General features: G+C 34.9%; 1 protein-coding gene across 1 annotated transcript; it reads right to left on the bottom strand.

Annotated features, from left to right (window-relative positions):
* Nucleotides 1–1515: 1515 nt before the first annotated feature.
* LOC145260395 (inactive pancreatic lipase-related protein 1-like) lies at nt 1516–26809 on the bottom strand. Its single transcript, XM_080118360.1, has 9 exons — nt 26652–26809; nt 24726–24870; nt 22611–22770; nt 17594–17822; nt 13884–14138; nt 9180–9410; nt 4968–5073; nt 2639–2821; nt 1516–1688 (listed from the first exon to the last, which is right to left on the bottom strand). Exons 1-9 carry the CDS (start codon nt 26701–26703, stop codon nt 1610–1612), a joined length of 1440 nt encoding a protein of 479 aa, XP_079974486.1. The 5' UTR covers nt 26704–26809; the 3' UTR covers nt 1516–1609.

The following is a 26809-nucleotide window of genomic DNA, read 5'->3' as shown; positions in this document are numbered from 1 at the left end:
ACTGTTGCCTTTATGAATGAGGACCAGACATTGTTGGATTACTGCTGCTGCTTCTGCTGTGTTTAAAAGAATGACGAGGCACTGATATATATATATAAAAATATAGCAATATATCTTTATTCTCGGTGGTTAGGGTTAGTTATTAGATTGGGAGATGTGTAGCATTGTCGAGGCTTCTGTATGACATCGAGGGGTGTATATATATTTGATCGTCTAAATATGAATATATGAATATGCCTATTGATTGTATTGTGATTGTTTATATTGTCAATCTCGGAATGATTTTGATTTGACTGATCCTCGGAAAAGCTGCAAATGAAGATTTCTACGACGTGAAGCCCTGGTGGTATTTACAGCAACTTTATTTCGGATGTCCCCCCCCCAATGAAAAGCTGTAACGATGGTTCTAGTTTTTACTATCGATATTTCCCTCTACTTGGAGCTATTACTGTCTAACACCGTTTTTCCCCCTCTAACTACCGACCGCGTCTGTTAACTTCCTGATTCCAACTCTTGACTAACTGATCCATGTTGTCAAGCTCTCCTGTAACGTCATTAACTCCACGTGACTAAAAACACAAATAGAATGATCTATCTTCGCTCTTACATTCTTTGCTATAAAAACATATTTGTTTTTATTTATCTAAAATTCCTTCTTGTTATTGTTTGTAGAAGCTAGTCAAGTTAAATTCCTAAAACGCCATTTAACCATATTTGCCCTTGAATTGGATTTTTCTCTTTAAAACAAATCGAACTCAATCTACACGATCATAATAATAATCTTCTGGCTAAGATAATTCGGTAATACTCCGGGTGTGCTAATATGTAACAGATGCACGCACAACAATTCGATGGGTTGATTCTTTTCTGGCCCAAATCGTCAACTAATGACGATATTCTTTTCAGTTGTTATTACGTCGCCATTTGTGACCACCGGAAATGTATCTTTTGGGATGGTATTGTAACTGTAGCCAAACCCCAAGGGCGTTTAATTCGGCAATTTACGTTTCACTGAATTGATCTGACTTTGATTACACCTGTGTAACCTTTTGCCAAAAAATGATCTTTCAAATATCATACTTTTAATTTTTATTTTTGAAAATTGATCAAGTTTGTTACTTCTCCACGCAGGAACCAGTGTCAAGTTTATAATGTTTATTCTAATGACCTTTTCGTACGTTTGATAATTATTTTATTGTTCTTATTTTGCAAGATTTTGTCAAAATCATTCTCCGATACACACGGCCTAGATCTCAAACACTACACTATAAACAACAAAAATATTCGCCAGCCCACCAAGGGAGATAATACTAAATTCATATGTAACCACGGCATATAACTTCATTATTAAGAAAATGAAAACATATATTAGTTAATATGTGCTAAATAACATCTACTAAGAAACAAGCCGATTTCAATATTTTACTCTTGGAAAATCAATTTGTGTAAAACGAGCAACCGTTTATTTTCTTCATAAAAATTAAGGGGGATTAAAACAACCAGAATTTAATAAAACTGTTTTCATAGTGTTTTTATTTCAAAGACAATGTCAGATGTTTATCTGAAAGATGTGTTCATGTTTTGTTTATTGCTTTGTTTTCGTGTGTCTTCAAGGACAAGTCTCGGATGGTGTAAATATTTTTGATGTGGTCGAAGTTACAATGATATCTTTCACGCAGAAGTTGTATCTGTAAAGAGAAGAATAAATTACATTAACAATGATATATATATATATATATATATATATATATATATATATATATATATATATATATAATCTGACTGAAAATGTAAAATCCCAATACTGAAAATGCAGCAAAGACATAATTTTGCCGACTTGTCAATCGCGAACAAAACAATATTGTAATTTATTCTGTACATAATGAGGATGAAAAGGAGATAAGAGAAAAAGTAATGTGGAAATAATAAATTATCAACAGATAATTTGATCTTTGGAAATTTTGTGAACTATTCTCTCTCTCTCTCTCTCTCTCTCTCTCTCTCTCTCGCTCGCTCTCTTTCTGTATATATATATATATATATATATATATATATATATATATATATATATGCGACACAAATAAGCTACAAATCATTCGGTAAAGTAAAATAACTTGTTTTTAATTAATTACTTAATTAATAACTAATTAATTGTGTGTCCTTTAAATTAATTTATGTCACTAAGAGTAATGACTGTAGAATATTTGAATAACATATCTAGATAGATACACACCATGATGATAGTAATAAACCAGATCACCGAAGTTGACCAACGTTGAGCCTGATTAGTGGTAGATGGGTAACCATTTGGGAATACCAAGCGCTATATGTATACACCTAGCCATGGACACATAACATCGTCAATCCACATTGCATGGTGTGGCGACTATGGTAAAACACCTGAATGACTACCACCAATGGATGAAAACCAGGAAGGGATTCCTCCTCCAAGAGAGAATCAAAATCATCTCTGATGGCGATGATGGCGATGATGGTGATGATGGTGATGATATCCGGATAAATACCCAGTGTGCACAGTAGCGAAAAATAATGTTACTCGTTATTTTTTACGGAATGTGTACAATAGTATAATGAATAATAATCACTATTTTTTTTTTCATGATAAATGTGAACTTACGATTTTTGCGTGGCACCTTGGAATATTTTTAAAGATTCCAGCTTCCAGTCATTGTCGAAGACGATCTTAATGAGATTTGTTGTTTCCAGATACTTGACTTCAAGGCTTGTCACATCGCCAATGTCGACGTGGGTTTTCAGGGTTGTCTTGAAATTTTGGTGAGGTACCAATAATTTATTATTCCTGTTAAAAAAAAAAAAACGAGACACGTGTCGAATTATAGATGATAGAAATCACAAATTCATTCAGAAAGAAGGCGGTCGGATTTTGTTTCAAGATGAAGAGAAAACAACAACCTTTGTTTTGCGGTTCACAGGTTTATTTATTTTACACCCAGAAAATTCCCAAAATTGTGTTTGCTCATTAAAGGAAAGTAGGGAAGAAAGAATTAACTAGAAGTAAAATTGGTGAATCGGTGAAAAGAGTGTAAGAATTAGATAAATAATAATAATAATAATAATAATAATAATAATAATAATAATAATAATAATAATAATAATAATAATAATAATATACACAGAGCTAGCCAGAGAGTTTAAAGAGATTTGGATGATGAAGAAAATCAAAATAATACCGATAATAGTAGGAGCACTAGGAACAATTCCGAAAAACTTGAAAAAAAGAATGGCAGAAATTGGAATCAGTGGAATAGCTACGAAAATACAACGACTAACGATAAAGAAAACGGCTGAAATATTAAGGAAAACACTTGAATGCGGAGAATAATACAAACATACAATATATCGAAGAAGCGTTACAGGGAATGAAGAACACCGAAGCTGCATATCTACAAGTTCTAGACCCCATCACGCATCCCCTCCCATTGTCTCATCACTGTTTCCCGAATAGAAAAGTGATACTAAAAAGCCGAGAAGGGTCAAGGAGGATGGAAAGACCGAGGAGAGAGCGCTGACCAGACCTTCGCTGGACAAGCGCAAAGAGAACTGGAACCTTGGGGAGACTCAGTGCCACTCAAATTCCAGTATAAACCAATGGCCACTGCCAGCGAGAAATCAATGGTAAATGGATGTTGCGATGACGCAAATTTATTTGCAAATGCTATCGAAGGAGGTGGAGAGAGCTGGGGATACTTGCTGTTACTCAGCATTCAGAGAACACCACAGGTTTTCAATCAGATCGGTTGTTTACTTGTGTGAAAGCTCCATGTGAGCCAATAATAATAATAATAATAATAATAATAATAATAATAATAAGAAGAAGAAGAAGAAGAAGAAGAAGAAGAAGGAGAGAATGAGAGAGGAGAGAAAAAAGGAAAAGAAGAATAAATATGAAAAGGGGAGAAAACAAAGACCAGTGGGAAGAAGAAGTTAAAATAGCAAGGATGAGAATAAAAAATAGAATGAAGATGAAGATGGGTTGGCGGAGAATGAAAGAGGAAGGGGGAAAAAGAGGAAAACGAATAAGAAGAAAATGAGGATGAAGAGAAGATAAGGGAAAAAGGAAGGGAGAAGAACAAGGGGATGAAGGAATAGGAGAAGAAGGGGAAAGGTAGAAAAGAAAATAGAGAAGAAAAAGAATAATTCGTATTATTTGAATTTTTCGGACTACTGTTCTCATCTTGAGGGTCATTTTAACAACGTTTCGGTCGATGTAACCTTCGACCTTCTTTACGTTTATCTTGTCGAGCTCGGGAATGTTTCTGTCGAACTACGAAATTTGGACGAAACTTTGAACGGAATCCTTTATTTAATTCATGAGGATAGCATGCATTCGTTTCGTCACGACTGAATAGAGGTCCTAAGTCATGGTCTATCCAGTCATGACTGAATAGAGGTCCTAGGTAAATCGCAATTGTATTTTTCAATCGCCTTAATGATATTCTCCTGAAGGATGAAGGTTCAATTCTCAGTGTGAGCAACCAAAAAATTGTAGTATCAACTCCATGTTACTAATGCAAAATTATCGCTAGAAACTGAGAGACTAATTCATAAATTTATTAAGATATTATGAAAATATTAAATTTCGTGTGTATTGCAGAAAGATAGTTATCAGACCATGCGTTCAAAATTAGTGACGTTTAATGAACAAACACGTTTTCTCCAATTTTCCGGCTATAAAAGAAATAAACATGTGAACCGTAAAACAAGTGTTGTTATTTTCTTGATTCTAATACTGGGGCTGGTATATATTGTTGCGACGTGCTCGCGTCTACAGGAATTAATGGAAACAATGCGATTAATACATAAGAAAAATTATGGCGTTAAATGAAGTCAGAAAGAGGGTTGTGACGACATCAGTCGACGAACTTGCTATTCGTTGCATGGTGTAAGAACATTGGAAAGTATTTTACTTTATAAAAGTAACTCACCCGGTCAAATCAATGGGTCCTGTGTTTCCTTTTGTTCCAGTCAATGTCAAAATGATCCTACCATTAATTGTACTTGCTCCAGTCAAATCGACCTGGTAGTGATAGGCTGTGAAGTAGAAAAAAAAGTGGAAGACTGTAGTACGCCAAAAGTCAAAAACGGAAATTACTGTCCTATAGAGTTGAAGGTATTTCTTTAAAAACAATTTTGTTATAAAAAGAAAATCATCTCACATCTAATATATACATAAAAGTCAGCTACCCCTACATTCATGCTCGAAAACTTTCGTAACAAAAGTTTCATACACTCGCTATTTCATATTACTCCTTCTCTACTTATCGACCGGGAAAATCATTTAATAGGATACAGTTTCTGATAAGCATCATTTAAGTATTATTCTACGTCCCATATGTGCGAAAAGAGGTAATCGAACGATTTGCTATACGACGCTGAATAAAAAATATCACATATGAACCGTAAAAATATATGTTGTGATTTAGTTGATTCTAATAATGGATAACATGTCCAATGTATATTCACTTCTGTGAGAAGCAACAGTGAATATTTCGCTCAGCTGTTAAACATTTTATTTGATTCGCTTGAATCAAATTACTTGAATGCAGTTCAGCATGATCGTCTTCAAATTAAATGGGAATAAGTTCCTGCTGAGCCGTCTTCTTAGAATGATCCAGCTCTACCTAAGTTCAACTATAACTGATCATATTGTCTCACTATCTACCTCCCTTATCCTAGAGTGGCCTCCGGACTTTGATAAATGATACCCCCCACAAACACATAAAGAAAACAACTATAGAGTCTATGCCTGATATTCATACCAGGTTTCCTTTATGATGTCTAGCTGTTTAATCGCCGTTAAACGATATGCGGGATGACTTTGGCGATCGTCACACAAATCACACTTTACTCTCCTCCCTATTTTTATCAAAGGTTTTATCTTAAAGATATTGAAACGTTCTCTAAATTATTTCTGAACGTGTTTGAGCAAGATTTCTTTTACTGTTATTCATCTCGAACAAAGCACAGTGTCACTAAGTCGTAAAGGGTTACTATTTTGGATCAGATTTGCAGAGATACTATGAGTTTGAAGGTATGTTCACATTACACTTGAACTTCTGCATGTCAGTACAGCCAGGAAAGAGAGGACCCGAGAGGAAATTTCAAAGTCTAGCAATTCAAAGGAAAAAATCTGTTTGAGTAGAATGCTTGGATGTCTTCAAGTCCAACATAAACAAATTCCTGGTAAACCGCCCCCTTAAGTAAGACACTTTTGTCAAATCTCCATTACTAACGATTACTACGATAATATAATTAATGTACACGCAATAACCCTTATCCCCGATTGGCTTCCGGGCCTTGATAAGTGGTGACTACCATGTAAAAATTAAAAAAAAGCTACACAGCATATAAAATTGGAGAGGTGTGATTTTGCTGCGTGTTAGGTTTTTCGGTCGTATTTATGTCGAGGGGGTACTAGTGCTTTGAGTTTGTCAGAGCATTTACCATTAAAATACTTGTAAAACAACACAGGGATGCCACATTTCGGCGATGAGACAGAGGTTGGAGTTTGGTTAATAGTGTGGAACCTTTTAGGTTGGCGACTTTTTTTTTTTTGAATCCTGTCTAGGAGCGAGAGACTAGTGTCAGATGCACCAGCTCAGATGTGGCAACAATACTCCATTCATGGGTGAATATCGGCTTTGTAGAGATATAAGATACTCTCAGCTATGAGTAAACTTCTAGCACGGTAGAAAGAGCCCACCTTTTTCGCAGCAGCCTTAGCAACTACTTCAACGTATTTGTTCCAGTTCATATTGTTTGTGAATGTTAAACCTAGGAGCTTGAGGGAAGTACTTTTAGGCAGTGTATCATTAGCCATAGCAATCAGTGGTTGAGAAGGTTTCTTGTTGTTATTAAAAGAAATAAGCGTAGTCTTGGCAGCATTGAACGTTACCATCCAGTTTCGGCCCCATTCCACAACAGACTGGAGGTCTTCCTCTAGAGTTTTAGCCATTTCTTTAGATACCTAATCATTTGTTTTCAAAGTAAGTCTGTTATCGAGCGTAGTATCATCAGCATATCGCAGATACAATTTTATCGGGGAGGTCATTTATGAATATCAAGGATGATATTAATAAGGAATTAATATTGTCTCCATTTTTCCGGGTAATGCTGAGACACGAGTCCTGCTAGTTCAAATTTATCCATTTGATAATACATAATGGATTAATTGTAACTAGCAGGAGTAACCCCAATCCTAACTCTAACTCTTGGAATATATCTCGGAGTATATTTCGAAAGCAAACAAGTCTTTTTTTTTTAAATTTTACTTTAAAAGATTATGAGTAAAATCATGTATTAAACAAAGACAGGACATGCATTGACTATATTTGAACGTCTTATTCGGCTAAGTTAAAATATTTGATTGGGGAGGGGCAGCCTGTACCTCTGTCACTGGATATCTACACTAGAAACATGTTAAATAAAAGAATAAAAGCAACAAAAAAACAACAACAACAAAACAAGTGAAGCATGCATGGTCCAAATGACTAGGTTCAGCATCCCCCTCCCCATTTGGCCCCCAAAGTCCCCAGGGGACGTCAAATCCTGGTGAAAATGAACAAACGGTGCAGTTTTAGGCCTTAACATATGTAAATTTGAGTTCTGCACCATGCAAAAAAAGAAATGATTAAGTCCATCATTTGCCCCCTCCCATTTAGCCCCAAAAGTCCCCAAGGCCTTAACATATTTAAATTTGAGGTCAGCACCATGCAAAACTGCTAAATAGACATACACAGAAAAATTTGGACAAATATGGTAAAATAGTCCCAAAAATGGAGTGTTTTATTAGGCCTAAAAGAGCCCCTGGCGCACACTCAACAGTTATCCTGAAGTATAGACAAACAAAATTATATAGAAATTAGTTACAACTTTTCAGAAAGTTTTATAAAAATTAAAGGCATTTATTTCTTTTTAATATGCACAAAAGTGCCAATTTTTGCCACTAACCCGAAAGGCAACCCTAGGGGAGCAATCGGAGTTTTTTCGTAAAATCCGTTCAGTTATTGTTTTACTCATACTATGTTTAATGTTTGTGCAAAATTTCAAAAATTTAGTTATTGAGAAAAGTGCGGACAGACGAATGGACGGAGGGACGAATGGACAAGGGTGAATTTGCAGGTCCACCCTCCTTTTGTCAGGGGACCAAAAAAAAAAAATAATAATAATAAATAAATAAAAAGAAAATTGAATCGGTGTTTTTTAACTTCGACGTCAGGCAGATCAAACAATCGAAAAACACCAGCTTCGCATGAATTCGGCCACAGATCTATCAAGATACAGTTACGGACACAAAACCAAATATACCAGTTTATTTTTCTGTTAAGGTGTCGGTATTCAACAGTTAATCTACGCCGATTAATTTAAATCGATCATTAATCGTATTTTTTTTAGAAGAGCCCCGCCACTAATAGAAAAATAAGTTTGGTCAAAATATAAGTCCGTTAATCACATGCAGTACGCACCACATCCACACGCACACAGGCCCACACGCTCATACGCACACCCACCCACACGCGCACACACCCACACGCACGCACTCCCGACGCATACACGCCCATACGCACAAACGCCCACATGCATACACATGCACACAAGCCCACACGCAGACATACCCACACGCACACACGCCGACACGGACACACACTCACATGCACACACATGCACACACATTCACACCCACACATGCCCACACGACTTTTGTAAATTCTATCTTGAAATGTATAAGATAAGGATTAGGATTTGAGTTTGCACAAGGTTGTTATGGTTAGGTTTAGGATAAGACTCTAAGTGTCTACATTGAGATTGATGAAATTTTCACGTTTCGTTGTACTAAATGTAGAATAAACGCCACTGTGGAACGCATTCCGGAATGCTGGAAAAGTTATCTTTGTGGGTTTATGTGAAGGCAGAAATATAAGTAAAACGAACGTTTTCTGTAAATACCCAGTGACATGAATGGATTCCAATAGTCTTCACCAATTAATAAGATGTTTCTATTACAACCCGTATGTTGTCTGTTTTCAGTTTGGGTAGGGTAATTAGGTTGTGTTTTGGCGGGACCCTTCTACAAAAGATCATAGTAATGATAACCAGCTTTTTTGTAAGTATATAATTGAACAGAATCGAAAACTTACTGCAGAAAGGTGCTTTGTCAAAGGTTTCCAACATCTGGACACCTCGTCCGAGAGCTTTATCAGCATGGAATCCCATGCGACCAGTTTCTCCGCCATCATGCAGACATTTTCCGCTGTGGAGATCTTCGGGACTTGTGCAAGCGAAAGAATCGAACGGACATTTGGAGTTGATTGATTCGATAAACAGAGATTCGGCACGACGATGACTGCACATGAACTTTTCGCGGGCAACTGAAAAATAAATCTGATTATGTAGATGTTTTCCAACAGGGCACACATCAGCCTAAAATTACACAGAATAAAAAAAAAATGTTGATTTCTTAACACGAGTTCAAAGTCGTACGCGAAGAATTTGTTTTCGTGAATAAAAGTTCAAAGGACCTAGACCAGGGGTCTCTAAAGTTTTCGAACAGGGCTGCTAGATGACTGACTTTTTCAAGCTACGCCGGTAAAAAACAAAACAAACAACAAAAAACAACAACAAAAAACAAAACAAAAAAACTGTTCGTGTTTTATACTGTTTTACGCATTAGCTTTGCTTTTTAATGAAACTGGCTCACCAAAACCCCATTCTTTGATCATTTTCTGAACAAAAAAAAAACAGCAAAAAACAAATGCAAAAACAAACAAATAAAGAACAACAAAAACAAACAAAAAAAAACAAACAATAAAAACAAACAAAAAAATAACAACAAAAAATCACACTATTTTCACACCTTTTTATTAAAAAGAAAAATAAATCCTGAATATTTCTATGTTCTCAATAAGAACTCTGCGAACCGTATTACAAATTTTGTTGGGCCGGATTTAGTTTGGAGACCCTGGTCTAGACAAAGAAAACAAGAACTGCTGTGCTCCTATTCAATATTCGCACGAACCATGCAAACACAGCAAATCTTAAATTGATACATTTGTCAACAAGATCAGACATACAATTTTTCTCCTCGAGGCGTCCCCTTCCACCGAACGTAGTAAAACTAACTTTATTGATTAGGGTGAATTCCACCGAAAGTCACGAAAAAAAAAAAAAAAAAAAACAACAAAAAAACCAAAGAAGATTTTTCATAAAAAATTACCAAGCAATACTTGATTATCTAAAATATTCAAATGTAACATTACGCAAAGTTTGTTTAGTTAATCAGAGTTCAAAGGTATAGAATAAGAAAGGTCTGTTTACTACGAAGAGTTCAAGAATTTATAAGAAAATGTTGTTTTTGTCCGTATACACGTAGACTTGTAAGTGGGTACGTGAAACTGGAAAGCTGTAATTATATTAAGAAGCCTATGACTATGTGACTTGTGTTGTTTGAAAGAGATGCCGATAGCTAAGGGGTGCAGCCATAATTCGTTTGCCTGCCAAGAGTGCGTGCTGTGATGATGCCTCCGCTCAGCCTCAAAAGACAATGGATACCCCTTGTAGGGGCAGCTGCACGAGTAATAGCGAGACAAGTGTTGCGCAATTCGTCAACCACACCTGTCCTGAATCGGTACCGCTTGAGTCCAATGACAAAGTGAAGTGCTAGCCGACTGGAAACAATGCCGAGATAAGCGGAGAGCACATACAGCACCTGAGATTCCCAAATGATTACTCATTTTAGCACTGACCAGGTTCAACGTTGCTTAACTTCAATGATCTAACGGACCGGTGTGTCAACGTGATTATGCCGTATATAATATGTGTTGTAATGTTATAACTAATAACGGTCCTGTTTGGGGTCTCACTACATCTCTTTTGAACAGCGCTTGAACGTTTTTTTTTTTTTTAGCTAAGGTGAATGTGCCTGAATTTCACTGAAAACTCTTTCTGATTGGTTAAAATTTGATATAGACAATCATCGAGATTGAGTATTTTGATCCAATCAATATTAAGTATTTTAACCAAGTCAGAGATTGTTTTACTAGCCTTCTTGTTGTCGTTGTTGTTGTTGTTGTTGTTGTTGTCGCTTTTGTAGTCGTCGTTGTTGTCATTGTCGTTAGAACATGGGTTCGACAATTATCTCCCTATATACAGTGCCGGCAAAAAGAAAGTCCGCACTCGTAAATTTTCAAAAACTGCAAATTTAAGCTAAATTTAATGTAACTGTTTAAACAACCTATACCTCATTTGATTCGCCTTTTATTCTTCTATAATTTTACCTGTTCATAATTGACTTTAATTGAAATATTCTAGTGTTCACGTCAATTTTTAACAAATAACTTCAAATTGAGGAGGTAAAAAGAAAGTCTGCAGCAATAAGTTCGCTTTAAAACAGCTTAAATTATCGCCCCTAAATCAGTTTAAAATATCCACTGACAGGCAACAAAGCATCTCTAATCGTAATTGTTGTTGCTCCAGGTTATACAACGTAACATTTAGTCCATATGCCACGACTTTCTCTTAGTGATCGTCAGGAGCTCATTAATCTCCACCTTTCTGATTTATCCAATCGAGAAATCGGCTGGAGATTGAAATGTGATGTGAAAACCGTACGAAAGACTGCAAAAGCACCAAAACACCGGCAGTGTTCGTGATGCTCCTAAATCTGGTCGTACTAGAGTTGTTTCTAACAGGGAAGACAATGCTATCAAGATCCACAGGCTAAGAAACAGATTTAAAACGGCTCATAAAATCCAACAACAGTGCAACCTTGTTAAAAAGTGCTCTCTTTCTACTGTCAAGAACAGATTAAAGGAATTTAATTTGCGAGTGATGGCAGTGGCAGTAGGCAGTACGTCCGTCGGAGGAAAGACGAAGAATTTAATCATAGGTGTTCAGTTTAAACGCTGCAATATGGTGGAGGTTCGGTTTTGGTGTGGCGCATTATTAGTACCAATGGTCCAGAGCCTATAGTTCGCTTGCAAGGTCGAATTAATTCAACAAAGTACATTGATATGTTGACTTAGCATTTTCTATCCTACTTTGGTCAGAATTTGGATGAAAATCCCATCTTCATACAGGATAATGCTCCCATTCACACAGCTGGCAGTATCAAGAGGTTCCTGGAAGAGCATGATATTCCGTGTTTGGATTGGCCTGCACAATCTCCAGACCACAATCCTATCGAAAACGTATGGCATTACATCAAGCACCAGCTACGCAATGATAACATTTGGACAAAAATTAAAGAAAAGTGGAGTGCCCTTTCCCCGGAGTATTACTGCAGTCTAATTCAAGGAATTCCCAAAAGATTGCAGGCTGTCAAATTGTAGAAGGGCTGTGCTACTAAATAGTTACTAGTTCATTATGTTCCTGTTGTATTTGTGTTGCATTAATGTCCTAAAGTTACATTTAAATAACAATTTTCCATTGTGCGAACTTTCTTTTTGCCTCCTTAATTTGAAGTTATTTTTTCAAATTGAAGTAAACACTAGAATATTGCAATTAAAAGTCAAATACGAACAGGTAAAATTATAGAAGAATAAAAGGCCAATCAAATGAGGTATAGTTTGTTTAAACAGTTACATTATATTTAGCTTTAATTTGCAGTTTAAAAAAAAAATTACAAGTGCGGATTTTCTTTTTGCCGCCTATGTAGTTGTTCGCATGATGATCGAAAATGGTGGCAAACCAAAAGAGTAATCGACTCGCTTTAGGAGTAAGCCAGCTGCAAACTGTTTTGTATTAGATTTAATTCTCGTTATTAAACCTCGTCTGTAATGTAACTAGTAACGATGGGACGATTCCGATACAATTACCGATTCCGATTCTTTTAAATTTCTAAATATATACTTTTTTTTATTTTTTTATTTTTTAGGGAGTGCGGATTGCCGCAAAACCCATGTAATGCACGTCTATATTTTCGCAAACGTAAAAATACATTATATATATCTTAGTTATATTTTTGGGGAAAAATCCAGCAGAGTGCTCTATTATGAGAAAAAAAAATTACAAATATGAACGTAATATTTATATTTTCAGAAGTTTAGATAAGATAAGACATCGGTACCGTCGGTCTCAGACCTGATAATAGAAGACCATTTTAGGTCCCAATATCAAGCTTTCTCCAGCCGCATCTATCTCATCTGTCTATAACCGGAAGTGGCAACATACACATATAAAAAGGATATATATGTGTATGTTTTCACTTCCGGTTATAGACAGATGAGATATATCGGTTGAAGAAAGCTTGATACTGGGATCTAAAACTGTCCCCTATTACCAGGTTTGAAACCGACAGTAACGAAGTCTTACCTAAACTTCTGAGAATATATATATATATATATATATATATATATATATATATTATACTCGGTTTCTTTTTATATATATATATTTTTACATATCCAACATTTTTTCACTTTTTTATTTGGCAATTTATAACTACAATAAATTGCGGTTTCACTTAATGCCTTAAATAGCAAATTCTAGCATTGCTACAAATATAATTTGCTGATTTCTTTATGTCCTCTGATGAGAAGAATAACAAGAATAGCATTCTTTGAAACTCTGCGGAATAAGCACTTTGTAATTTTTTTTTGGAGTATTCAGTCGAACAATATATTTTGATTGTAAAGTTCAACTTAGTTTTAATTTTCTTTCTCTCTCTTATATATATATATATATATATATATATATATATATATATATATATATATATATATATATATATATATATAGTAAGCGAAAAGTTTTCAAAGTACGAATCGAAATTGTTTCCCGTGCATTATCTCGAAATTATAATTTAGGGTAATTCTGATATTTTCACAATTGGTAACGGTACTTACGCCCTTTGTCGTGATTAATCAATCCCACAATTCCACCAACAATAGACCCGGTGATTTTTGTTTTTGGGCAACCCGGTTGATACTGGCCTCCATTTGGATAAAAATCAACATGGCCGATTCGGCTGTGCATGCCAAAAGCGAAGTCAAAGCTGTTTCCGGTGTCGGTGTGAATGACGTCAACAAACTCAGCGTCGCTACGATCCAGATGGACACTAGGGCCAGTGTTTTCAAAGTAAGGTGCAGTAGGATCCAAACCTGGCAAAGAAAATAAGAGAAAAATATGATAATACGGAAATGAGATTGTAAAAACAAACGACTGGAATATTTAGAAAACATTTATTTTCTGGAGTCTGATCAAAGAAGACCATGTTGCACTACACAGTAAAATATATTTTAACATAATTGTATCTTCTTACTTGTCATGTTTATGGTATCATCCCCTTAGTTGAAGTTTTGATGAAGAAAAAATAACTTTGTTTTCGTGTTTTTCCATTTAAAAGTTTATGAGACAATCTAAATTTTCTGTCGTCAATCTTTATTGTGTAAGAATAAAGAATTTCTCCAATCTATAATTCTTTGACAGACCCTTTAAGGAATTTATCGATTATATAATCATGTTGTAATTAAACAAAATTATTGGCTTTATTTCTTATCTTAACGTTATACATCAAATGGAACCAGATCTTAGGCAACAAATGACTAAATGAATCTCTTTTATCATATTAAGGTAAGGAAAACGGCTTATAACAAAGTCGCCTATTCTCGAAACTATGTAATGTATAATAATAATAATAATAATAATAATAATAATAATAATAATAATAATAATAATAATAATAGCAGCAGCAGCAAGAGACATGGAAAAATTCAACAAAATAGAAAACAAGGAGACAAAGGATAAAACGAGAAAAGAAAAATGGGAAGGTAAACAACCACACGGAAGATTCATAAGAATGACAAACGATTAGAATAACGAAAACACCTGGACATGGATGCGAAAAGTAGACTTGAATCGAGAAACTGAATCCCTAATAACTGCAACACAAGATAACTCGATAAGAACCAACCATATCAAAGCAAAGATCGACAAAACATAAGAAAACAGTAAATGCAGACTCTGTGGACAAAGAGATGCAAGAATAAACCATATAGTAAGTGACTGCAGCAAACTGGCTCAAAATGAATACAAAAACAGGCAAGACCAAATGGGGAGGGCAGTACACTGGGAATTATGCAAACAACTGCATCTCGGAGGCACAGAAAAATTGTACAAGAATAAGCCTGCAAAACGAGAATCAGAAAATCCTATGGGACATGGACATACAGACGGATAAACCCATCCAAGCAAGAAGACCGGATATCGTAATAATTAACAAGAAAGGAAAGTCCTGTAAAATCGTAGATTTTGCGGTTTCAGCTGACCACAGGGTGAGTATCAAAGAAAAAGAAAAACGGAGCCAATACACAGAGCTAGCCAGAGAGTTAAAAGGGATATGGAAGATGAAGAAAATCAAAATAATACCTATGATAGTAGGAGCACTAGGAAAAATTCCGAAAAACTTTGAAAAAAGAATGGGTGAAATTGAAATCGGAGGAATGGCTACAGCAAATAACAATAATGAAAACAACTGAAATATTAAGAAAACCCCTTGAATGTAGAGATTAATGCATATGAAACACATGCGTTAGCTTGACAAACTGCTGCAGAGGCAAAGCATGAAGAAGCCTTACATGGAACCAAGAACACTGAAGTTACATATATACAAGCTCTTCACCCCTCATCCATTCCCACCCATTCTCCCATCACCGTCCCTCCCCCAAAAAGTGTAATACCAAATAGTCAGGAAGGGTCAAGGAGGATGGAAAGACAGAGGGAAAGGCGCTAACCAGACCTCAGCAGGACAAACGCAAAGAGAACTGGGACATTGGGGAAGTTTATTTTCACTCAAATTCCAGTGGAGACCAATGGCCGCTGCCAGCGAAAAATCAATGGTGAGAGGCTGTTACGATAACGCAAATTTATTTGCAAATGATGTTATCGAAGGAGGCGGAGAGTACTGGAAATCTGGGGAGACTTGTTGTTACTCAGTTCCGAGGGAACACCACAGGTTTTCAATGGGAGATCTTTGATGACCTGTGTGAAAGCTCCTTGTGAGCCAATAATGATAATGCAAATAATTGCATTTTAAACAACCAGGCGAATGGCACAAGCAACAAATCGGCAACAATATTTGAAAACGAAAATCATAAAATCTAATAAAACGTATAAACAGAGAAACCCATTCAAGCAAGAAGACCGGACGTCATGATAATTAACAAGGAGAAAAAGTCCTGTCAAAACGCAGATTTCTCTGTTCCAACATACAACAAGGTGAATATCAAAGAAAGTGAAAAGTGGAGGAAATACACATAGCTAACCAGAGAGCTGAAAGAGATAGTAATAGGACACTAAGAACAATTTCGAAAACCTTCTAAAAAAAGAATGGGAGAAATTGGAATTAAAAGAATGTCTGGGGAGATACAATGGATAACTATAATGAAAAGGGCTGAAATATTAAAGAAAACCTGAATGCGGAGACTAATACACATGAGCCACAGGCGCAAGCCGGACATGTAGAAACTGTTGCAAAGGCAAAACACAAAGGAACGCTACATAAAATCAAGAAAGCTGAAACAGCATAATTGTTAGTTCCCCCCTCCCTCCCCAAAAAAGTGATGGTATCAACTGATACCATACCAAATAATCGAAGAGGGTCAAGGAGGATGGAAAGACCGAGGAGAGAAAGCACTAACCAGACCTCCACTGTATGAGTGCGAAGAAGACTGGAACTTTGGTGAGGGTTATTGCCACTCAGATTTCAGTGAAAACCAATGGTCGCTATCAACGAGAAATAAATTGTAAACGGCTGTTGCGGTAACGTGAATCAATTTGCAAATGTTATCGAAAGAGATGGAGAGTACTGGAAATCGGAGGAGACTTGCTGTCACTCAGATTTTAGTAAATACTACAGGTTGTCCTAAAAAAGAATACGATGATGCCTGCTGTGAAAACTAGTGAGTGAATAATAATAATAATAATAATAATAATAATAATAATAATAATAATAATAATAATAATAATAATAATATCGAACATATTATTTGACAGAGAAATGTTGAATCGCATTCCAGTTTATATGGCGTTAGTTATCAAGCAACGGACAATGAAATGAACTAATTAGTAAAATAGTATTGCAAGCGAATAAGTAACTTTAAATTACAAATGTAATATATATATATATATATATATATATATATATATATATATATATATTTATAAAAATGCATTTGTTCGCTATTTTTGTATAAGCGTTAGATTCCAGCATGCCATTAATGTCGACGATGGAAAGATGCCTGTAACGACGCAATGAAGAAGCGACCCATGCCAGCCGGTTATAGCCGACGACATATCGACCCGTTGTGTTGATGTTTCCATGTGCCTATCGTTAGATATCGTTTATTCCCCAGGGGAGCTGGTTGCGTGTCCCAGGATGTTCCCCAACCAGGTAACTCTCCCCGGGAAACGATAGTGTCATATCGGATATATACTCGAGATTCAAAACAATGAAAAGAATATTCTGTTGTCATAGCCCTACTTATTACTGTATATATTATCTGTTATTTATAATTAGTTTTCTTGCTGTTAAAGTAAACCAAAGTATTGCACTTGCCTGTGATCCTATCGAGACCTTGGAGTCTTTCACCAGCGTATCCGGCGATGTGGGCTCCGACATTACTACCTATCAAGTGAAAAGTCATTAGATTAGCCTCACGGAGCTCAACAAGTTTCGTTAAGAGGACAGCGATTTCAGCACCAACCACACGGGCATTGGCACACGCCTTGCCATAGGTCACTTCGGCACCTTTTTTCCAGTCAACGACAAACACATTGTAGTCGGCCTGTAAAAAGAAAGCACGCCATACTATAAACATGCTATTTCTCTCTCTTTGTCTGTTTGTTTATCTATCTATCTATCTATCTATCTATCTATCTATCTATCTATCTATCTATCTGTCTATCTATCTGTCTGTCTATCTATCTATCTATCTATCTATCTATCTGTGTATTTACATATCGATTTATCTATCTCTCTCTATCTATCTATTTATTTTTCTATCTATCTATCTATCTATCTATCTATATATATATATATATTTATCTATCTATTTATCTATTTATCTACCTTTCTATTTATCTATTTATCTATCAATCTATCTATTTATGTATGTATGTATCTATCTATGTATGTATCTATGTATGTATCTATCTATTTTTCTATTCATCTATCTATCTATCTATCTATCTATATATATATATATATATATATATATATATATATCTGTTCATTTATTTATCTATTTATCTATCTATCTATCTATCTATCTATCTATTCATCTACCTATTTATTTATTTATCTATCTATCTATCTATTTCTTTATCTATCTATCTATCTATCTATCTACCTATCTATCTATCTATCTATCTATCTGTCTGTTTATTTATCTATTTATCTCTCTATCTCTCTATGTATGTATGTATCTATCTATCTATCTATCTCTATCTATCCATCTATATATCTATCTAATTATCCATCTATCTACCTATCTATTTATTTATCTATCTATCTATCTATTTATCTATCTATCTATCTATCTATCTATTTAACTATCTATTTATCTATCTATCTATTTATCTATCTACCTATTTATCCATTTATCTATCTATCTATCTATCTATATATATATATATCTATCTGTGCGCTGATGCTATTGTAAACAATGTTCTAAAGCAAAATCAAACACAACTCCGTATTTTGAAAACGCAATTCGTGTTAGAATTCCTTTAAGACGTTAATCAACGGACAATGGAAGTATTGTTAAAAACATTGTATAGACTCCAATGATGAGTTTTCTATCAGAGTCAGTTACAATGATATTGTGGAGTCTGTCTTTCTCGTCGGACATACATAAGCAGCAAATAAAGCGTTTTGCTTTATTTTATTTTATGTATAGCAAAGACATTTAACAAAATTAAACACAACTTTGGAAAGCTCTCCCAACGTATAGCCTTGAGCCAGATCTCTGGGAAGCAAGTAAATGCAAGCACGTGTTGGTTCGACATGAGAATCCAACTAGCAGCCTTTAACCAGAAACGACAAGCTGCTATAACGTCGACGATAATCGAGTTCCAGCATCAGTAGCAGTTCTCGTTCGCATTGACCAGATGGTATTTATTTGCTCCCCCACTGAGCAAATTAGGCACAAGGCCGTTTTTAATGTGAGGTAAAAACCAGCTCCCCTAAAAGGGGTCACTCTGGTTACCAAAAATAATAATTGTCCCAGTATAGAGGGTTTCCCCTCCATTGACTGGTACAAATTATCTTAAGTGCAGCATCTGCCGGAACAGATACTACACTTTGATCTTTCGTTCGCATTGACCAGATGACAACAGCAATCATCAGTACCTTTCATTCTGTGTGAAATACGTAGTCTATTTCTCTGAACTAAATATATTTATATGTAATTATATTAGCGGGAACTGTAGAAATTCACCAGCGGCAACTTTCATATGTAATATATCGCTACTGAGTATTCTGTGGACGTTCAGCGTAAATGGAGGCCCCTGCGATATTACTGTAGCCCTTTTGTTAAAACTGCACTAGTATTTATCTAAGTAACATGGTTAAAGTAGTGTCAGAATATATCTGGTTATTACGTTTTATCTCCAATATCCTTATAGGAGTCTGTGACATATTTTCATTGTATGGACACCAGGCGCGAACGGAAACCCCACGATATCATTATACCATCTTTAGGCAGAACAGATACGTATATTTTAGTTTCACGCACGACCCAAAGCGACATACATTTTTTAATTAATTTTATTTTCACAATTCTTCTTCAGTGATCGGGAGATCCTATCTATTAAAAAACGGGGGGCAAAAGGTGATAACATATCACGAACATAAAATTAGATTATCTATATACTTATTTAATGTTCGTAGTATGTTACAACCTTTTATCCCCCTTTTCATTAAATAGGATCTCCTGATCATATAACTTATAATCTAGAAACTGTACTACGGTATTAATTGATTTTTGTTAGCACGAACGAACCCGGCTTCCTTTTTGTTCCTGTGACGTTCTATCACACACTTTTCTATTTATTTTTTACCTATCAGCGGGAGTCGTGATAACCTAAAACACTGACCATTGTCTAGCTGACACGTGGTGTTGCTCCAGGTATTCATGGAGCAAATATATTGAATACAATGCCAATGCTGTTGCAAGGAAGGTGGGTTCACTCTACCGTGAAACTACTTCTCACGTCTGCTAGTATCTTATATCTCTACAAAGCCACTATTCGCCCGTCCATAGAGTATAGTTGTCACACCTGTGCTGTTGTGTCAACGATATGGGTCGACACAGCCGTGCACGTAGGGTGCTTGATATTCTCAAACGTTCATTTATTTGGCACTGACTAGAATCAACGTCGCTTGATCTCGGTGATCTAACAAGAATCGGTGTGTCAATGTCATCTTCTATAATATAAATCTCACCTGTCTGTTTAAATGTATGTATGAATGTATGTATGTATGTATGTATGTATGTATGGCTAAAACTTTCGACAGAGCCAACAGATTTTCACGAGATCGGTATTGTTTTGAAGTATGACCCTTTGGACGACAAATATCGAAACATTGGCCAAAAACATTAATTCCTTCACCCTCAACTGGACACTTTTCTACAGGGATGAGTTACTTTTTTCGCCGATATTTTCGAAAGTCATCCCCTCTTTTCGATTGTCTAGCATTAATTTAAACCTACGTCACTTTCGGTTTGGCGATAGGCGCAACAGCAAAGACGTCACGTTTTTTTTCACGTTCTTTTCCTCTTTCGCCGACATTTTCTTTTGGCTCAACACACACCTCCAAACACCTGGGCAACGCCGGGCACCCAGTCTAGTTATGCATAAAACGCAATATTTATTTTTAAAATTGATCCCCTCGTCTAAGTACAAATCTACACAGTACCGGTGTTTCTTCCGGTATTATAACGGAACAGATGACTTGCACGACCAGCCTGAGAAGATGTTAGCCTGTCGCCTGTTTCAGGTTACACACTGATAAGCAGTACCATATGGGTAACCATTTGGGAATATCAGGAACTCCATATTTATAAGCAGGTGTCGATCTGTATCTAGAAAAAGCCATAATTCGCCGATACATAGTCCATTGTTACCACAGCTCGGTTGGTGCATCTACCACTAGTCTCTCCGTATTAGACAGTGTCCAAAAATAGTCCGATTTAATAGGTATACACTATCCACCAAGCTCACACCTCTGTCTCATGGCCGCAATGTTGAATACCTGTGCCTATTTTTCAAGTACTTTAATGGAATGTGCTCCTATAAATGCATAGCACTTGTAGTCCCTCTACGTAAATATTCCCGGCTAACTCGACAAGCATAAAGTTCCATTTCTTCTAGTGGTAGGACGATTCCAATATTTTTCCCGATTCCAATACAATTACCGATTCCAGTTTAAATTGCCGATTCCGATACAATTATCGACTCCGACTTCGATTCTTTACAAATCTTTAAATATTTAACTGTGCTTTCTTATTTTTCCGCGATTGTCGTAAAAACACGTTAAAAATGTATATATTTTCTCAAACGTAAAAACATACTGGGGGTGGGGGATGATCTATAGATTTTTGTTTTACTGGTACTTTAAAATCAATCAAAATTTATTATTGTATTATTACTACAAGCAGTGAAAGATTTTGTTTTTAAACAAAATCAAATAAAAAGATAATTAAGGGAATCGTTTTTGGCAACGGAAAATAGGCACACATCTTTCCGATTCTGACGCTCTCAAAAGTTCCGGTTTTTCCGATTCCCGATTAATCGTTCCAAAACTAATTTCTTGACTGTTGAGATTCTTAGATGTTGGAAAGCCTTCCTCCCTGCAATTTCTAGAATTTGCAATTCACTGCCTGTTTCCTGATTGCGCGACTGTATTAAGATGTTGAAATTTTAATGTCTTGTGAACAAACATCTGAACTCCCTATATAGTGCCCCTATGGACATGGTTCCACATAGTAGCTCCTTACGTCTAAGTGGCATTATACAGTGGAACGCCGGGATACGGCATTAAAAATTTGGAACCCCCTTAAAAATTTGGAACAATACAGTATATAAAAAATTAAAAATTTGGAACAATACAGTATATAAAATTAAAAATTTGGAACAATACAGTATATAAAAAATTAAAAATTTGGAACAATACAGTATATAAAATTAAAAATTTGGAACAATACAGTATATAAAAAAATAAAAAATTTGGAACCCCCTTAAAAATTTGGAACAATACAGTATATAATACACATGTATATTATCAAATAACATTATAAATAACATCGTAAAACGGTAACCAGGGTCCGGAAAAAAAAACATCATATTCCACGTCGTAATCTGAAAAAACCCGTATCCTAGCGCCACCGTATCTCGGGGTTCTGTCCATTGCTTGGAGTGAATAAAATTAAAAAGTACATATCTAGCCACTATAAAAACGCATGACAAAGTTATAGCAACAATCTTGGAGCTTGGAATTGGCGGACGTTTTCCCCACGTTTCGAGTGTAGGATGATTCAAGTCAGTCAAGTCAAGTATTCAAAAATTCTTACGTGTTTCAGGAGTTCCGAAACGGCTATATGAACCCAGGTTTTATCTGTGGAACTCTTATAACCATGAATAATGAACTTTGTTTCTTTTGACGGGTCAAAGGTCATGTTCATAATACCTTCTTCATCATTGTAAATAATTGGTACGCCGTTCAGATCACCCCTAAAAGAGAAACAAGGAATTTAATAATTGCATTTCTTTGAATAAATTAAATTTGATAGACATTCACATTGAAAATGCAAAACGGAAGTGCTTGCACCGAGTCATCGAGAAAATTGTTCTATATTGGTCGCCTTGGAATCAATTAAATAAAATAGCCATGAATAACACGTGTGTGAATAGAAAAAAAAATCGGATATAGGAATGTCATACCCATGCCCGCGTTCCAAAAGTTCATGCCGTGGTTTCCCCCTTCCCCTTCTTAATCTTCATAGTCATGTCAGGGAGCAAAGCATAGCTCACATGATTTACGTACATAATAATATTGTATACAAGATTTGTTGTACATGAGTACCTGTATGTGTTAGTGAGCTAACGTGTTCAAAAAAGTTACGTCAAGACAGGAACTCGTCGGTTTTGTGACACCATGTACGCATCCTACTCGACTGACAACTGAAACGTTTATATCGTGGTTTTTCTTCCTCTTTCTTCATCTTTTTACATGACTTGTGTACAAAATATACAACAGCAATCACATGCACAGCCATTGTATATGAATGCGTGTCGTTAGTGTATTTATGTCTGAGCTTAGCCTCCCATCTCTCAAGTCCAGGATATCAGCTAAGGTTCACTCTGAGGTTTCTCTCGCAGGATCCTCCTCCTGAACCCATCTGATCCAAAAGTTGTTGACAAATGGAAGGGGGAAGATCCCAGTAATTAGAGGAACGGCGTAAATAAGTTTGAAAATAATATTTATTAAAGACAAATAAGACACCTTGATCAGAAGACCAGGAAACTCATGATCAGGACTATTCCCCACAATACTAAAGAAAGCACGGACACGGAGATGAGTTAGTAAAGGTCAAAAATATATTGTAACAAAAAAACAAAACAAAAAAAAATCAAACAACAAGAACAACAAAAAACAAAAAAAAAACAGTACATACAAGAAGCAGCCGTCGTAGTGAATATCACCAAGATGGCGGATTACGAAACTGCACTGACGCACCTCAAGAGTTGTATCTCTCGGTCTATTTCTACAGTTCGGAAGAGTTCATGTTTAGTGCACAGGTGAGACCTCACAGCAGTTATCAACGCCTGTTGTAAGGATTGAACTTTCAACCCCTAGAAGATTTTGCCTGTTAAGCCACGCGCCCACGTGAGGACGAGAGCGTACAATTTACAATCGCTTCAAAATAACCCGAACCTTAGATATAAATAGGACTTTTGAGTTCTCAAATTCGAAAAGATACACACATACACATACATACATGATCTTTATTTCTTTGCGTGTGTATGTGAGTTTTTTTCCTTATTGGTTCCGAAACGGCTGAGCCTATCTTTTCGCATATTTCACACAAAGGTAAATTATATTTCTTACATATATTTTGTACAGAAATTCATCCGATAAGTATCGAACATCGAAAACATCTGATCTTAAAAATAGTTTTTCTTCTCTTATAGATAAAAAAAAAAAGAATTTTACGGGGGAATATTTTCAGCTAAACCGGCTTAAGCTTGGCCAGTATAGCGTAAAATATTACTCTCGTAAAATTGTTCTTTCTATCTATAAAAGAAAAAAGACTATTTTAAGATCGTCAAGCCCAAATATCAGCTGACGTAATATTGTTAACAAACACAGACGGAATTTGATGAACGACATTATCATTATTATTTTTAAAAAAATTTCTTGCGAATTAGTCCACCGAGCTAATTATTCCTCGTAATATACAAGAATCAATACAGGATTGATTCCGTAATAATACATACGCAATCTGCATAAATTAAAATATCATGTTTAAGCGTATTGTACGACCGTGAAATGCCGGGCGTCCAGCTAGTATTACATAAATACATCATGTGATATAGACACGTACCCTATCTTAAATATCTCAAAGTAGAACTTCTTTTTCTCATAATCGCCATTTTTTTCGAGAGTTGTTATGGAAATATCTTACCTATGAACCAACCAATATCTGGCCCCGATTTCTTCAGGTCTGCTGGGTAGAAAATTCACAGGTCTTTCCACGGCATTAAACTCGCCTTGGTTGGTGAAACATCCAAGATCTCCGTAACAGACTTTACCAGTCGCCACGAGTATACCTATAATAATAATAATAATAATAATAATAATAATAATAATAATAATAATAATAATAATAATAATAATAACAATAATAATAATAATAACAATAATAATAATAATAATAATAATAACAATAATAACAATAATAATAATAATAATAATAACAATAATAATAATAATAATAACAATAATAATAATAATAATAACAACAATAATAACAATAATAATAATAATAACAATAATAACAATAATAATAATAATAACAATAATAATAATAATAATAATAATAATTATAATAATAATAATAATAACAATAATAATAATAATAATAATAACAATAATAATAATAATAATAATAATAACAATAATAACAATAATAATAATAATAATAATAATAATAATAACAATAACAATAATAATAATAATAACAATAATAACAATAATAATAATAACAATAATAACAATAATAATAATAATAATAATAACAATAATAACAATAATAATAATAATAATAACAATAATAACAATAATAATAATAATAATAACAATAATAACAATAATAACAACAATAATAATAATAATAATAATAATAATAATAACAATAATAACAATAATAATAATAATAACAATAATAACAATAATAATAATAATAATAATAATAATAACAATAATAATAATAATAATAATAACAATAACAATAATAACAATAATAATAACAATAATAACAATAATAATAATAATAATAATAATAATAATAATAACAATAACAATAATAATAATAATAATAATAATAATAATAATAATAATAATAAGTCAAGATAACACCAGAAGCGATAGAAACAATACCGAAAAACTTTGAAAAAAGAATGGGAAAGATTGGTATCAGAGAGGTGGCTGAGACGATACAACGGCTAACAATATTGAAAACTGCAGAAATATTAAGGAAAACCCTTGAATGTAGAGACTACAAACACAAACTGAAACGGCTACAGATGTAAAACGCAAAGGAACATCATATGGAATCCAGAGTATAATTATAAGATACAGCCCCTCTTTTATTTATTTATTTATTTTGTGTGTGTGTGTGTGTGTGTGTGTGTGTGTGTGTGTGTGTGCTACCATAACCTGACAACACACCAAATAAATGAGGAGGGTCAAGGAGGATGGAAAGACCGAGGAGAGAAGGCGCTAACTAGCCTCTGCTGGTTGAGTGCAAAGAGGACTGGGACCTCGGGGAGACGTATTGCCACCCAAATTCTAGCGAAGACCAAAGGTCACTGTCAACGAGAAATCAATGGTAAGCGACTGCTATGATAACGCAAAATTCCTTTGCAAAGGTTATCGAAAGGTGGATAATACTGGAAATCTGGGAAGAATTGTTGTCTTAGACTCCAGAGAACATCCCCAGTTGTTCTAGAAGAGCAATCTCTGATGATAGCTAATTGAATACTTAAAAAGATACAAATTATTAGGCAAACTTATCAACTTTACTACTACAGCTACTTCTACTACTACTAATCAAAAGAACCAAGTCGGGCCTAAGAAAAAAAAGGGCAAACTGAGAAGCAATACTGGTTTAAAATGAAATTATGATCCTAGCTGAAAGGCTAATGTAAACCAGAAAGGATAAAAAGAAGGACTACAATCGTACAAAAAGGCATCGAGAAGAGAACGATTTTAAGCAACTATAGACCAATAACCTGTACATATCATTACAGGAATGGTGTAATCTCTGTTTATTTTGGGATCCCAGGATAAAACTCCCTAGTAATTTTAGAAAAAAAAAGGTGTCAATTACCTTGAACTGTTGTGATAGCACCCAGGAAAGTAAACAGAGTTACTCGCCACATCTTGCTTCTTTTCTCAGAACAGCAGATGACAACACTGAGAAAAAGGGATACACATTTCGGCTTTTATAGGCAACCGTTAAACTGAGTATTTTTTGCTTCTTTCCTT

Source organism: Euprymna scolopes, chromosome 36 (assembly GCF_053919585.1).
Source record: "Euprymna scolopes isolate OS-2025 chromosome 36, ASM5391958v1, whole genome shotgun sequence".
NCBI lineage: Eukaryota > Metazoa > Mollusca > Cephalopoda > Sepiida > Sepiolidae > Euprymna > Euprymna scolopes.
This window is presented reverse-complemented; position numbering and strand designations above follow the sequence as displayed.